General features: G+C 38.6%; 1 protein-coding gene across 1 annotated transcript in view; it reads right to left on the reverse strand.

The window, feature by feature from the left end:
- Positions 1 to 18,022, reverse strand: part of LOC110447276 — a 41,766-nt gene that overhangs the window by 19,845 nt on the left and 3,899 nt on the right. Inside the window, exon 2 of the mRNA XM_021492853.1 lies at positions 9,874 to 10,267. Within this exon, the coding sequence (XP_021348528.1) occupies positions 9,874 to 10,255 (382 nt within the window). The 5' untranslated portion in view covers positions 10,256 to 10,267. The remainder of the gene's footprint in view (positions 1 to 9,873; positions 10,268 to 18,022) is intronic.

Genomic DNA, 18,022 nt, shown 5'->3' on the forward strand with positions numbered 1-18,022 from the left:
CCGTGCCTCGAGGTAACATGGACTTTACCAAGGACAACCTGTTCATAGGACAGATGCCCAAGAGGATCGTCCTGGGTATGGTCGACATGGACGTGTTTAACGGTACCACCACCAAAAATCCTTTCAATTTCAAACACCACAAGGTCGATTACGTGTGTCTGAATGTGGACGGTAAACAAATTCCCGCCAAGCCATTACAGCCGGACTTCACGAACGGTCAGTACATTCGTAGCTACATGAATCTCTATACGAGCACAGGTAAAATTTACCACGACGAGGGAAACAACGTGTCTCGAAAGGAATTCGGGAAAGGATACACCCTGTTCGGATTCGACCCCACGCCCGACCTGTCGGACATGGGCACATTTCATCTCATAAAAAGCGGAAACATGAGTCTACACCTTCATTTTAACGAGATTTTAACAGCGACGGTCAACGTCATAGTGTATGCAGAGTTTGACAACATCATAGAAATCGACCGTAACAGACAGATTTTATTCGATTACAGCGCATGATGAAAACCATTCAAATATATTCCATCTTGAAAAAAACCTGTCCTCATTTCAAAGGCGTGTACGCCAGAAACAGATTGCCGAAACGATTAAACGTGCCATGTGCACTCGTGTGTAACACAGATTCCGATACACTTGAGGGTAAACACTGGATTGCAGTGCACATAGACGATAAAGGCCACGGAGAATATTACGATCCTTTCGGATTTCCGCCGACTAACTTAGTATTCACTAATTTCATGGACAGTCAGTGTCGAAGTTGGACGTTCAACGACGCTAGAGTACAACACTTCCACTCAATAGTGTGCGGGCAACATTGCATTTTCTACATAGTTCAGAGATGTAAAGGAAAAACGATGTCCGACATAACGTTCTTATTAAAAAAAAGACTTTCATGCCAATACGTATTTCGTAGACGACTTCGTTAGATCGCTCGTTTCGTGATGTCTTCGTTTGCCAACAAATCAATGAGATGACGGGAGGTTGCTTATGAAAATGATAATTAATCAATGTATAAAATAAAAAGAAGAAAAAAAAAAAAAAAAAAAAAAAAAAAAAAAAAAAAAAAAAGATACAAAACAAAAAATTAAAAACCAAACAAATAAAAAAAAATAAAGCGGGCAACAAAGAGTCAGTTGGTCACTGATGATACCCCCGACTATGATCGGATAATACGGGGGAAAAAACCCGGGGGACCCGTAGCTATGATCTTGATTGTTCTTCAAGTTTTGTGACTAAAAATGAACCAATCATAAGCCTTGTTATAAAAAAATAGCCAATCAAAAGCCTTGTTACAAAACGAAAATTCCGATAATAGTTTGAAGGATTCTATACAAAAAATAAAATAAAAAATAAAAGTGACAACGACGCCTACCGTTCTAACCACTGCACTGTGCTGGCTTCAATTAAGAGCGGTAACAAAAAGCTTTTGTTGCTCCGATATCGATCGCCGATAGTGACGTCACGGTAGTAACGATAGTGACGTCACGGTAGTGACGACCGTGACGTCATATAAAGTTTCCAGACCGTTTCAGAATATACACTGTTCATAGCCGAATCACAAAACAAGCTTATGCAGGCTATCCGACTTCCTCCGCCAACACCGATTAATTCAACGGCAAGCAGACACGTACAGGAAGGAACGACAAAACATATCAAACGACAAGTAGCGCATTAGGAAACAGCATCGTCAACGAATGCATAGACAATGACGTGCAAGAGGACAGTATTCAGTATTCGTTTGTATTCCATCTATGTCCATATGTCAGTCCTTCCGTCCATGTCCATATGTCAGTCCTTCCATCTATGTACATATGTCAGTCCTTCCGTCCATGTCCATATGTCAGTCCATGTCAGTCTTTCCATCTATGTCCATGTCAGTCCCTCCATTGATGTCCATATGTCAGTCCTTCCTATTTCTTTCAGTTCAAACAGCACAGCAACACTACTTATTGGCCATGATGAGCGAGGAAAACCAACACAGTTTCTTATTTGAAAAAAAAAAGCATTCGTATTATTTTAACACCTTAGCTTATTTAATCAACATATTGTAAATAAAGAATTATATTATATTGTAAATCAAAACCATAGCTTCGTGCACTTGTGGGGGTTTCGTATTGTAAACAGAGCCCCTCATTTCCACGTCGACATGATTGCAAACAATCTACAGAATGGAAAAGCCACAACCGGAAAAACAGAAGAGAGTCGAGAGATTGCGTCTACTAATGCTTATTGAATATCTGTACAATGAAATGCATTATGCTTCTTGCTTCTTTTTTCCTCTCAGAAGGGTCATTCGTTCGTGTGATGTCCTACTGGAGCACAGAACTAAAACAGAAGGGGGAATGTTAATACAGATACAAGGGCGATAAACCTGTGAGTATCTCAAAAATGATGACGTCACAATCAAAACACACATGATGAAATGACGTTTCTGTGGCCCGTAGGTTCAGGGGGGGGGTTACTATAGAAAGCCGCCATCTTGGATCCAAGATGGTTGCTAGCCTTGGCAACCAGATCCAAGATGGCGGCTTTCCTTAGCAACCCTACGCCACAGTAACGTCTATTCATCACGTATATGTTCTTACCTTTCACAGGGATATAGATATAAGCACAGGTTATATATCTGTAATTTGCTAGTAGCCTACATATTGTCTACATACATAGACAAAATATCAATAGGGAAAATAAAGCGGATATAGTTAATGAATGATGTCAATCAAATATGTGTCGTATCCACAAAGACTAAGTTGTCAGGGGGTCTGTCTCTAAGATACAGGAAGCTGATATATTGTGGGAAAATAAAAATCAATTTCGCAGACACAATTACCGAACAAGACGCATACACGGATATTGCACACGAGTCCAAGTAGTTAGGATATACACACAGATTAGTCAGTAGTCATCTTTTATAGTTTGAACAAACTTTAGAATTGGGTTGTTGAATCTAATACACTAACGCATTATGATACTTTTGCTTGCAAAAGTGTATCATTCAATAAGATCATGAATGCCATACACAAACAGTTTTTCCGCCTTACACGGTTTTTTTAAACTTATAAATTATATTCAAAAAAAAAAAAAGTTCCGCCTTATCGACATTCTGCATAAATTTGTTCAATAACTGGAACAGCGTGTTGACGAGTGCTGATTGGCCAAAAATCTTGTTTCGTGGTGCATGTCATTTAAAGTCCCATCAACGGCACAGCTTTCAAGTAGATCATCTAGTGACAATGCCATCCAAATGTAAACATAAAATTTAGAAAAGCACATCTGAATCCCAAATCTATATAATATATAATTCAAATATTATTCAGTATCGGGTACAACGGTGTAGATATGTGACAACATGAATTATAATGACATATCACTAAGATGTACGTGTGTCGATATGTAAATAGGTGTGTTCGTTTATGTGTTTGAGTAATTATCTCCAGTGTATGTGTTTATAATATTGGGAAATCGTGATTCAATTCCTTCGATTTCAAATAAGTATCGATCTGAAAAACAAAACACACAACAATTTACTTTATCTATTATATTCATAAATTGCGTGGCATTGCAGTATCATTTTTTTGTATTTATCTTAAAACTGATCCCTGTGAGAATTTCCAAACGGACGTATCAACAGAATGACGAACACGTATTTGTAGAAAACAGCATTGTGTAAACGTTGATCATAAATCGATTGCGAATTGTCTGTAATCGGGAAGACTCCACCCATCTTGAGAATGTTTTAAAAATTCACCGTCGTATATATGACCTCGAGTTTTTGAAAACATTACGGTGCACGTGATGTGACTAATATGTTGACAAATGTATGATGAAGTGATGATCGCAATCAAGATACTTGCATCAAACTAATATGAAATGTTCATGATTATAAGATTCGAAATAACTTTACTGTTCCTTTCTTGACACGAACATCAATCGAACCTTGCACAATTATAGCTTAAAAGTTGCTACAGTCAGGCGAAATATTTCAGTTTACATCTTGTTCATGGTAATAATACTCACATGTATGTAAATAAATATATCGTCGTTCAAAGACATACTTCTCGCAGTCATTCAAGTTTCAATCCATATGACATTTATCGATTGACAGTCCATTATCAGGCATCAACACAACAAATGACCAATAGATCATCGCCTGGCAGTATCCGTTAGATTGAAACGGACAACGGTCATATCGAGATTCAGCAAATTACATAAATGAACATGATTGGTGTGAAACTGATCTTGATAACCTGTTTAATTTCATTATAATTCCAAATGTGATTCTGTGCTTTTAGGTCGGTGGAATAGGTCCGTTTCAGGGTGATCTAGGGAAAAAAATACTTTGTTATCAAACTCTTCTGATTTCAACTCATCAATATCTCTAGTATGATAGAAAAAAAGTCCTGAAATATTCCCTTTGGGGGAAAAATTGAGACCATTTTTAATTTTGGCCTTTTTTTTTTTTACCTTTTTTCGCCAAAATGAGTGCTGCAAATATGTTAATTTATTACACATAACTCTATATCCTACTTTGATCAAATTAATTGGCTCTGGTATTGGCATCATATTACAAAATCTAAGATGACTGACAATATCCGGATTAAAAAAAAAAATGGTACAAACCCACTTCGGCCTGGTACAGGTATATTATGATAATATAATATATTATAATAATAAACCAACACTAATATTGCATATATAACGTGTTATCTGATAGTGTGAAAAAAAATGGTTGGGTACATACAGAGGATACAGTTATTAGCAGCAAGCATGTAATCCCCATGAACAGGATGGTTAAAATAATACTTTATCCGGAGAAGCTCCTAAGCCCTGTATGCACTTTTCAATACGCATGGCAATACATCATGTAATTTAACTGGAGATGTATATTGTGTATTAAAAGAACATATAAATCTGTTGTAACTATTATGTGACATTGCAGATAGTTTGCAGTATAACCATAATCTGTTTACAATATGGATTTATGGAAAAAAAGTGGAATTTCAATTAGAAGTAGCGGTTTTGCAGTAAGAATTGTCCATTTTTTTGGATTTATTTTTTGTTATACATGATTTATGATTATATGTACTACTTTTGTTGACAATATTTGTAACAATATTATAAAACGTCACGATAAGCCCATTTTTGTAAAAGTATATTTTGCTGTGTCAGGACTATGTACTATTATCATATATGTACACATGATTGCAACAGTTTTGCTAAAAAAAAGAAGTGTGTCTAATATAACTCTTTCGTCTTTGTCATATACTAATGCCTTGATTTCTGTCTTTTCAGGACTTGATATATAATAATGGTTGGTCAGCACGTCCAAGATTGCGATTTCCCTCATGTGCCTGGTGGTCTGCATGAGGGATGTTGTGTGATTTGCCGTTATGCTTTGGGGGATGACAAACAAAAGGTTCACAAGAAAGGACTTTATACTCTCATTCGTGTCAGTAGTCTGCGAGGGGACAATGTATTGCATGAATATCTACTTAAAAAGTCACAGTCTTCACCTATCGGAAATGTGTTTGAGCATAACCTCATACGATGCAGAACTAATTATACAAGGGACCCCGAGGGTGACATGAGAAGGGCTAACAGCGCAGAGAGTGATGATGCCAGCTCAACTAACCAAACGTCAAATCAGTCATTACAGTGAAAAATCCGTCAAATTGTTAGCCAACAATTTCAAGTTATTTTGCATTATTGTATCTCTGCCTTATTGTGTATTGTTATAAGTATAAGAAGTTTTTAAAAATAAATAAGTTTAAACTACAGTAGACAATGATAGCAATAGGTACACATTATATCGTCAATTGGGAACTGGGGGGGGGGGGGGGGGGGGGGGGGGGGGGGGGGGGTACGCGCTGCTTTTATTAAGTTTAGTTTTTAATTTAGTTTTGTTTACTTCTATACTCAAACACACGCCAGCTACTATAAAGTACACATCAAAACCCCCATTCCCAGCCAGGGATAAAAACACTACAATCCACTCCTCCATATCTATCTTAGTATATTCAATGATTACATTAATTTTGCATGTATGGTATTTGGTTACAGGAAGGATCGAAACCCCATCGAACCCCGTTCACATACAAATACCCCCTACTTTAAGCAATTGTGACCAATGAGCACCACGATAACCATAACGCACATGTCTTATCACATGACATATATTGGAAATTTCTCCACAATTCGGCTACCGGAAGGATCGAAATTCACTCGAACCTGCCTAATTGCGATATTTTCAATCCTAATTTTGAGTACAATCAACACAAGATTTCACGGCGTATATTTCTCATTTCTGGTTGCAGTCTTACACATCCGAATATTCCTAAAGGACAACCCCTTTCCAACGCTGACTATTGCCTATCCCTCCTCGGTCTCCTATTATCACTCATCCCAATCCCTACCTATCTCGGCACACACCACCAAAGTACCATACACCCTTTCGTAATCCCTCCCCCATATCAACAAATATTTCCCCTACATTTTTTCCGACAAAATAACAACCTGCACTACTTTAATACCGTATGGTATCCAACAACCCCACCCCGCCTTAAAATAACATTCATACTAATGCTCACAAAATGTCGACACAGAGGACAGCAACAGAAGAAAGCCAATTAAAGGTTTTACATGAACGAGGACATTTGTAATGACGAAAAGTTTCGAAAAGCGTTAAAAGAACTATATTCGGTTTTATGAATGGACAATAAAAACAAGATTTTTAGCACGAGCATGACACTAAACACTAACATTCAGACCGTCGGAAGGGACTATAAGCGGTGTCCCGTGTAGGAAAGTCCAACCCGCCGACAGTGTATTGTCGTAAGAATAGGCGTGATGACGCCGGCACAGAGAATATTTTTGTTTAGATTATATTAATGTATTAAGAGGATTAGACGGACTTCAATATATAGAACAAAACCAAAACACAATAGAGAAGGGCTAGGACCACTGGACAATCAGGATATGGTAGACACGCCCTTATCCTACTTCCGTACCCAAATTACGTATTAAAATTCATAAGGATATGCCAAATTGATGACATTACATGCAATACACACACCTAAGGTTGATAAGGTCAAGATGGCGAATTTCCTTAGCACCCCCCCCCCCCCAACCCCCATAAACGTCTCTTCATCAACTAAGATGTATGTGTGTCGATATGTAAATATGTGTAATCGTTTATGTGTTTGAGGAATTATCTCCAGTGTATGTGTTTATAAATAAATATAGAACAAAACCAAAACAATAGAGAAAGGCTAGGGCCACTGGACTGTCTGGATATTTATGGTAGACATGCCCTCTTCCTATTTCCGTGCCGTCCTAGACATCTTGATGTAATGCAGCTAGCGATACATAACAATTAATTTACCAACTATTCGGAGCAAGGAGTCGTCTTCCAAATTACTTATTAAAAATCTTAAGGATATGATAAAGTAAAGGCGACCCCCTACCCCAACCCTTCCACCCCCTTCTCCAGAGGGAAGGCAACTCTTCTCACAACGACATAACACCGACCTCCGTCAGTGAGACGAAACCCGTATGGGTGCAGTCATGTAGGCTATTTATGACTATTTATTTGATTAATTATTTGTACAAAGTGAAAGAGACATACCTTATACAACTTTGTTGAAAAAAGTGATGAAATAAAAAGGGGAAAAAGTAAAAAAAAGATCCTTTATATTATTGATCTAACCAACTGATCTGAACAACTGGCTCAATTGTAAATTCCAATTCCTGTGAGATGTAGCACGACATTTGATTGGTCAATCAAAATAAGTTGCGACATTATATCCCGTCCGCAAAACTTCTCATTTGCATAGGAAGCCCGGGTAGCAAAGGTTAATGACGTCAATGACCCCGAGTGACCCTGACTCGTCATGAAATTGATTATCCATGACGTCACGAACAATAGCGTGACCCCGAAAGGTCAACGTAATTCTGCCTCACCTCCAATATTCCTGACGTTACCAATCCGGGGGAAAGTAACACTCAAAATATGGTAAAGTAAAGGCGACCCCCACCCCAACCCTTCCATACCCTTCTCCCGAGGGAAGGCAACTCCTCACGCCGACAGAACACCGACCTCCGTCAGTGAGACGAAACCCGTTTGGGTGGAGTCATGTAGGCGAAAAATCCATACACCGACCAACCAACTATATATATATTCGAATCCGAACGCGCCCCTAGTTACGTTGCGTACTATGCACTGCAAGCTTTTTCCAGTATGGCTATTTATTTGATCAATAATTTATGCAAACTGAAAGAGGCATACCTTATGCAACTTTTATGAATGATACTATTGATCTAACCAATTGATCTGAACAACTGGCTCAATTGTAAAATCTAATTTATTTAATATGCGGTACGACATACCGTCCGCAAACCTTTCATTTGCATAAAAAAGTCCGGGTAGCAAAGGTTAATGACGTCAATGACCCCGACTGACCCTGACTCGTCATGAAATTGATTATCCATGACGTCACAAGCAAATGCGTGACCCCGAAAGGTCAACGTTATACTGCCTCTCCTCAAATTTTCCTGACGTCACCAAGCCGGAGCAGAGTGACTCAGAATTTGTAGAAAACTCTAAAAAATATCTTAAAACCGTCGTTTCTGTTGGTGGTTATGGCTGATATGAATTAGAATGGGGATAACTTTATTGTATTTACAAATTTCCTGCGAATATCGTGATAATATTGTTGCAAACAACCGTTTTACTGCGTCGCCAGTAAAACTCAATTTACGACAGTATAATCACGATATACCGCCGCAACTTTCAAAATACAGTAGGGTTATCCCCTTAAAGCCTTTCCGCAATTGTTTGCGATTGCTAAGGTATGCAATACAGACATTTATTTAGTTTGAACACATTTTTATACCAGACAATTTGTAAATAAGGGTCGACACACATTAACAACAAAGAGTCGTGGCGAGCGCCTTGTCCGTGTCATATATCCACTGGCCGTATCCAACGTCCTATCTCCGAGAAATCGATAGTTCAAATACATCGCTTACAGCACAAAAGTCCGTGAATAGTTTCTTTTATACTGAAACTATTGTTCAGAATGTTCACAGACAGTCCAAGACAAATAAATAAATCCACCACATCTATACCCTTACTCGATCACTTGACAACGATACAGAAAGTAGAGATCCCATCAGAATATACTGCGTGAAAAACAGGAAACAAAACACGCACTATAGTTTCCTGATTTCGTTATTTCCCTTATATTATATGGACGCGTATTTTTAAAAACGGAAAAATCATGTCATCTTATCTATAGATGAACTTGAAGTTAGGTTATCAGCTTTCCTTTGGTACGATAAGTGCATCTATTATTTAATAATGCTTCAAAGTCGAAAATAAATCGCCTAATAGAACAAACAGTTTCCAGATCGTTCATGTCACACGTGACGTCAAAAGTCGTTAAAAGCCGAACGGCCCAGATCGGCCCTACGGCAAACAACGTAAAATTCAGATCAGGCCGATCTGGCCCTCAGGCAATCTAAGGGTTAAAGCATGCCTCATTTTTAAAAATGATATTTCAATTCACTGTCAAAAAAATAATAAATATTAGGTATTAAATCGCATTAAAACTTATAATTATGACAATTTTATAGACAGATCCCAACGAGCGGATTTCTGTTATGAATATTTTTTAGATAAACAAAATAAATTCATTGAATATAACTGCAACCATCATAAAAAGCTGAATGCTTTAAGAAATGTGTTCACATATAAACTGCACTAGGTGTTCTTTATTAATAAGTGTGTTTGTGCATACATAATGGTATATCAATAATATGTGAATAAGTGAGGATTAACATAACTGCGGCTAAGCGTACTTACCGAGAATGTCGTAAACACCCTGACTTAGTGGTAATCCAAGTCTTGCAATATCTATCGGTCGGCGCCCTGAACTTTTCTCCTGGTGTAACATACTAGGACAGGTATCAACTATGTCCTGTATAACATGTGCCCACGGACGACGCCATATAACCATCATATGCAACACATTGAACCCGTTGCTGTCCACCACATTCAAGTCCTGGACACTCATCTTCTTGGCAAGGTATGCCGCAACATCTTCTTCTCCTGACAGCATGGCATCCATCAGAGGTGTCCATCCGTTTCTAGTTGCACCGAGGTCCGCCCCAGACCTGACCAGCTCCTTTACTTGATCGATGTCTCCCCGGTAGACGGCACGGTGTAGAGGTGTACTTTTAGACATGGTCCGTGATGTCTGTAACACAATACAGGAAATAATAGACACTAAACCTTCAACTCGGCGAGTGTTTTGGCATATAAAATAATACAGCCGTTATTATATATGAAGATGATTTGGTATTTATTTTAAATTTAACAACTGCATGACAAAAAAAAACCAACAGAAAACAGCTGTAGTCCCATTTGTTATTGGACGAACTGCATGCTTGTTATTTATTTTCGTATATCTATTATATTTATTATTATTTTTTATTGCAACTGGTCACATTTGATATTAGGAACGTCCTTGACTGCAACAAAATACACATGACTAACGAAGTCTAGACTATTGAAAACATGACATTTTCTGAACGCTGACCGCCCGCTAGTCAGGCCTGTATTATCGTTCGGAACAAACGCAGACCTATCGGCCGTTATCGGCTAATACGCATGACACTGGCCGGTAGCAAGAACGGTCAATGAGGCCGCTTAACCTTAGTACTGGGGTATTCGGTCAAATCACATTTATAGCTAACTCAGGCAATGACTACCAAACCGCGGTCATATCTGATCACGTGTTTAAACCAAAGAATAGGATATAAATCCTTGCTTTAACACTTGATATTTTTATTTGGTAAATAATTACCGGAGTAATGTAAGAATTAAAGTATTTCAAGTATAAGTGCCATCAAAATATGTAAATATATTACTGTTGATAATGTTACTGAAACCGAGGGGTATTTGGGGGTGAATTAATAACCCAAGCTCGACGTTAGTGGTTTATTGTAGATAAATCTTACCCTGCAACGATACAAAGAACAATACTCTTACTTTACGTATACATAACGCTATCGATACACATATAACATATACGAGTACAATCTGACAATTAACATCTAGCTGAAAAATACGTTCTTTTGATGAATTGGAAATATAAGATGTACTTTTTCCTTATCTATTATTTACAAAAAATATAACAATTTACTTTTTCACTTATAGTATAAGTGTATGGCCTATTGATATTTATTTTTGACGTAACTTACAAATAGTGAAAACCATTCACGGACGTACACACTATTATTGGACATTAGAAAGGATATATACATATTGGAATTCATATGATTTATAATAAAATAATCACTTCCGTGTGGAAGAAGACTTAACTACATGTGTCAGGCACATTTGTTTTGAGATTCTGCTGTAGGCTACACGATGCGTATTATAACAAATGAAACAGTTTCCTTTACACAGTCAAATAGGAAAATTTATAATCATTATGTTTTTAATTAAATTTAATATGAGATCAGGTTGTAAAAATAACAACATTAGCATAGACATGTATCCTATTGTTTGTGTAAAAAATCTGGTCTTAAGTTATTTTTTCCCCACCTGTGTGAATGTCCTGCCCAGTGAACTGCACTGCTAAGATCATGAAAGTTATATGTATTAATTTGAGGTTTCTCTTGTGAAACCAATTTTTATTATAAATACTTACCACAGTCATTTTAATGCATATTTCAACCATACTTGGCTATTTACATACGTAAATAAAGACTTTTTTTCCGCTAGGGAACCACTGGAAAACCCCACCAATCACACGGCAGTATTTACGCACGTGATCAGACACTAAGCCATTCTTCCCACTTCATAATTCCAAAGCCCAAAAACCTGAGAGCCAAGGAGACAAGGGGAGGATGGGATGGAACTCACCTAATGACCCATACCCCCAAAGGAAACATTCAAAATATCTTATCTTTTGTGACACAGAGCCTGATTACGACCAGCCTTCCGGATCACGCGGAGAAGACATACAAAGGCTCATGCAAAAAAGGGAGGACAGACAACGGATTGGGCAGTCACAAGAGGGCCCAAAGAATACAACCCGTCAGACTGTCCTGACAAAGATCGGAGATAGAACTCCGTAAACGTAGAAAGACCCCTCCAAACAGCAGCTGTCATGACATCAGCGTAAGAAGAACCGAAAGGTAGGTCCGGAAGGGGTCAATCTAGCTCTTCCCAAACCACATCGGCGGAGCCTCCCGCGCCCATGGGCGTGGGAGCGGCGACAGACAGTGGACAAGGAGTTACCAAGGGCAAGGAAGAGTCAGGAACTCTTCATACCTCTAGAAAATTTGGCTTTGCCTCGACCCCTATGGGAACCCCTACGGTGGAAGGAAGATTTCCGACGTTCCGACGGAGCGGAAGTCGGAGGGGCAGCCTCCTGCTGCAAAGCAGCAGTCTTTGCATTCTTCCTCCTACGCCTGGAGGGGCCAGAAGCCTGCCTCTTCCTGCCAGCGCCTTGCCTGCAGAACTGTGGCATGCATCCTCAGACGCAAACGGGTCCAACCTCATCTCAGGTTGCACTGAGGATAGGACCCCGCCAAACAAATCCTCGCCAGTCAAGGGAGCCTCCAAAAGGGTAGCCCGATAGGGATCGTCGACTGGCAGTTCAGAAAGGACTGACAACCGGCAGGCAACAACAAAGTGTGACATGGCAGTCGACAGTAAGGCCAACGCAGAAGTAAATCAGTCTGCGTAGGACAGAACATGGAGAGCTAGCCTAAGGAGACGCTCCAACTAAGAGTGCTCCCTATGCCCCATTACATCCTGGTCAACACACCGTCCCGGCCACTTATCCAGATCCCTCTCAAGGGAAACGGAATTAGGGGCCAAGACTGGGTCGTGATTGCGGTACGTATCTACAGCTAATATCAGCAACCACGACCTGTAAAGCAGAGAGGGAAAAAGGCTTGCGAGCCTTGCTCACCTTCTGCTTTAATAATGCGTTGACCTGAACGAGGGACTTATCAACGCCTCGTCCCTCCGCAAGAGACATAGCAGAGGCCGAGGAGGCAGATGCTAGGGGAGGCAACATGCTCTGAAAGAGCGAAGTGCGCTTTGGGACGGCCGAGTCCGAGGAAGGGAGTGGGCAAACCCCGTCCCCCAGGAGCTTCATAACTTCCGCACGTAGAGTGCGAAACAAAGCAGAAACCTCTGGAGGCACCGGATCAGCATCTCGGGGCCGGGATTGGGAAACATCGGAAGGGCCTTCCGAGTCCAACCCAGACGATTCAATTGACTCCAAATCAGAGTCAGAAAACTCGCCAACTTTATCCTCATCCCGAGTCTCCGTAAAATTGGAGAAACCGGGAGAGCCCCGAAGAACGTCCCTCTCATCACTAGAGGCACCCGCCGAATCTACCTCAATCAACGTAACCCTCCGAGGAGGGGTGCGAGGAGGGGGGGAGAGACCGTGACCTACCCGAAGGAACTATCGGAGCAAGCGATAGTCCATGAGAGACAGCAGGAGCGGGATAGAGATTACCTGGAACCTGCTGCAAGGTAGGAGTCGACGCAGGACACCGGACGTTACTGGTACTCCAAAATAGGAGCTCGAAACAACGCAGCACGACCAGTAGCCCTAGCATCACGCGGTCTCTGCATGACAGAACCGGTAGCAGAACCTGGCCGGGAGCGTGAACGCTTACGAAAACGGCTTGGTGGCGGATGGAGGGGGGCCCATCGCCGCTGGCAAGAAGGCGGGNAGAGGCAGGACCAGTTGGGGGGCGGGGGAGGGAACATAGGGCCACACAAGGCTGCTCCAGAGAACAAGGCCGACAGCTAGGACAGTAAGGGTGGGGGTTGGAAGCCTCGAAGACCCACAGGACAGCGCCTTTGAAAAGGAGGAGTCTCCATCTCAACGTAAACAAACGCGAACACGTGGCCGGAGCCTGGTCGCAAAACGGCGCAAAATAAAGCAAAACGATAAATTAAAACACAAATAAGTAATAGTATAAAGGATACAATAATATATCGGTACAAACAACGCCAGTAGCACTTTGAACACCGTAGTAAGAACCAAAACACGTCCGTAAACGAGGAAGGCTGAAGGAATTATGAAGTGGGAAGCATGGCGTCGTGTCTGATCACGTGCGTAAATACGGTAAAGAGTCAAGTAGGGTTGGAAGATGCATTATAATGACTGTGGTAACGAAATTTGAGCTTCCGGAGTTATCCCGGGGCCAAGCTGGGCCCGATCTCCCGCAAATTGCCCTTACCCCATATTGAACCCTCCCGCATTGGATCTTCCCTGGTTCGTTGTTTTCAAAACCGGAAATACTTGCAAATCAAATATTGGCGATATAACATCATTTCATCCAGATGTCATTTCCACTGGTTCATTCAATTATTCAGATACCAATAGTGATTATTTAAACAAAAGTATATTTGCACAATTATAAATGTACTGTAGGAGATTTACTGCATATTTCCTCTAAGATAGTTTGGTAAGGTGAAGAAAAAAACGGCACAACAAAATGCGCCTTAACAGGCATGTTCTTAACAATCAGGTAACGGAGAAATAGGACGATTTTCTGAGATGAAAATTCAGAAGAAAACAAATCTGTTGGTGTTTGTTGAAAAATTGAGAAAGACACTTTTTTGTATTTGATAATTGTGTTAAAATGACTTCAGAAGAAATTTTCAAAAGTAGCATAATGGCATGAAATACGTCTGGACTACGTCAAATATAGCCATTATGTGTTCCTGCCTACAATGTAGTTACAAATAAAAAAAAAATGTACACTGAACTGTAGGAATAAGAATAAAGTAAATCAAAATATTTAAAATAACGCGGTATAGATTCTAGCTGCAGACGATTCAAGTTGGCTTCAGTGAATGTATTGTCAACACTACGATGACGCGTGTTGACAGTGACGTCACAGTCGCGTCACAACATATTGTGAACGTCAGTTCGGCATTGTTCAATATGCGACGAACGTATTGCTGGTATATATATACGGATATATAAATATCAACTGTTGCTATTTTTAAGCTTAAGACAAATAATCAAGCGCAAGTACTACATGGAAACAATTTTCAGTTCGAGAAAAATAAAAATATCAAAATAATATGTAGGACATCGAAGGGTATCATCAGTAATACCGGCTCGTAAACAATTGAATTGTTACTGGATATAAAAATCTGCTGGGGATATTACAAAACATACCAGGTATTCATTGAAAATGTAAAATAAATAGTTTGTGCTAAAAAAGAAAACCTATACAGTCACGGAGAAACGCTGATCGACCGGACGGACGAACGTTTTTAAAGCCTTCATCTAGCATAGAATCAATTCACACTCATTTTCCCGCAATTTTCGAACATGTGTTGCCATTACGGCTCGCACTGACAGTTCATACTATTATCAGGTGGTTCAATTCATTCAATTTCATTCAATGAATTAAAATGTATACAGTATAACTTTATTAAGCGTTCGCCTCTAAGTAACACTCATTGTATACTAGGTTGATATTTTGTGGTGTTTCATAACTGTAATTGTCAAATGAGTATTGCTATGTGTATACTGTGATGTCACTCTCCTGTATATTCTTATTATGTTTAGAGAATGCTATATGTATATATGTATGTACCTATAAGCCTAAGGGCTTCTGGATAATAAAGAATGAATGAAATAACACTTCCTCAAAATCATCTAGAAAAAAATATGAACACAAGTAATAATTCAGCTAAGTAGGGTAACGGTATAGGTACAAATGATCCTGCCGTTAATCCTGTAATTATTTGACGACAGGCCGACACCATCATAATGGTAATACTGCATATTTTGCGTTATGTTATAAGTTTAAAAATCATAATTCTAATATCAAAACACAATGTTCTGTTTTCGACACTTATATTAATAGTGTCTTCAGTTACAGTGCCGAAGTATGGGGCTCTGGATATTGAAAAGATACACATACAGATTTGTAAAAGGTTACTCGGAGTCAAGAAGAGTACCTGTACTAATTTAGTTTATTGTGAATTAGGAATATTACCATTGTCTGTATGTTAAAAATTGAAACATATTAAATATTGGTTAAACATAACTGAAACTTCGAATAATTGCATTTTAAGAATTGTTTACGAGAAAATACTTTTGTCAAATGATATTTGGATTTTATATATCCGCACTGAACTTAACACATTTGGATTAACTTATGTTGGGGACAATGTTAGCAATGATAGAAATATCTATATAATCATTGAGCAAAAACTTTTCGATATTTACCGGCAGGAAACATTAATAACCATCCAAACAACTCAGGACGGTTTCCTTTATCGACGTCTGATAGATAAATTGTCACTGCAAATATATTTAAGAAAACGAATTATTACCTATAGCTCTTTTTAGACTTAGCTCGCATAATTTAAATATTGAACAGGGAAAGACATTGAAGATTAATTTTATTCAGGTGCGAGTTTATTAAGCCTTAGTATTACAAACGACCAAGTGTTTTCAAATTGATTCAGGTATTTAATACTCAACACGTTCAGGAATTGAATAAAGTATAATCTTTTTAACACCTTTTTTCCTGTAATTGTACATTTCAGTATATCATATTTAATAAGAGATTTGTATCATGTGTATATGTAAAGAAATACTGTACCCGTTCATTAACTTTCTTATGTCATAAAAAAATCTATACACTGTTGTAAAATAATCATAATAAACACAACGTCGAAACATCGACGAGTATTTTCTATGTAGTAATCTGGAAGTTTATATCACTGTCACTACACTATGTTAATGCATTTTTATTGTTCTACTAGATTATATTTATTCGTGACATGAGCGTTGATATACATTGTATGTTACTGTATTAAATTTTGTTACTCTGTAAAATAAGTCATTAAAAGATATCATACTTTCATTATCATAGTAATAAACTAGTGTTATGACGTCACTGTATCATACCTTACGATTTTAGTGTATTTCAGTGTAATATGCTGTCGCTTATGATGTATGTCATTTGGTCGTACTGCACGAATAATGAGTATGCCATTGTAATATACTGTATTGTTATCACGTTTGCCATTTTAATATACTGTATTGTTATCACGTTTGCCATTGTAATATACTGTATTGTTAACACGTATGCCATTGTAATATACTGTATTGTTAACACGTATGCCATTGTAATATACTGTATTGTTATCACGATTGCCATTGTAATATACTGTATTGTTATCCCGTATGTCATTGTAATATACTGTATTGTTATCACGGTTGCCATTGTAATATACTGTATTGTTATCCCGTATGTCATTGTAATATACTGTATTGTTATCACGTATGTCATTGTACAATATGCATCACATTGTATTTGACCATTATTTTATACATATACCATTGTAAATTTGTAATATACTGTTCTATTTGAATGTCATTGTATGTCTACTCACAAAGGAAATAAAAATCTGAATCTGAATCTGAGAGTGGACCGCAGTCTGTGCCTCGAGGTATAGGTTTGTCTACCTGTTCGACGAATGGATTAAGGTTTTGAGTGATCGGGGACAAATCAGAGTTCGAGGAATACGGAGTATTCGAGCAATGGTAATTCGAGTTAACCGATATTAATATACAAAGAATATATAATATCACTGTCGGGACCAAGCGTTCTATTCGCGGTATATGGGATACTCGAGTAAGTGGGGTACGCTCACTGTCGTATCAGACACTGTATATGTTGGTCAACGATTGTATGATAAGTTTTCATTATGTTGTAAATACTGCGGGGAAATTACAAGGAAGGAACCATTAATCCAATGAGAATCAATTCAATAAGTCCATTTGTGTTGATAAGTGTATAATGTTAAGAGTATTTAACATATATAGGTAAATAGTATGAACTATGTATTTACGAACGACGTTGTTTTAATGAAACATTTTATAAAAGGGTGTCCGTTCAATAATGTAGAATATGTGTAACAGTAATTATTTTTTCTAAGC

This window comes from Mizuhopecten yessoensis, unplaced genomic scaffold (genome assembly GCF_002113885.1).
Source record: "Mizuhopecten yessoensis strain PY_sf001 unplaced genomic scaffold, ASM211388v2 scaffold3271, whole genome shotgun sequence".
Classification (NCBI taxonomy): Eukaryota; Metazoa; Mollusca; class Bivalvia; order Pectinida; family Pectinidae; genus Mizuhopecten; species Mizuhopecten yessoensis.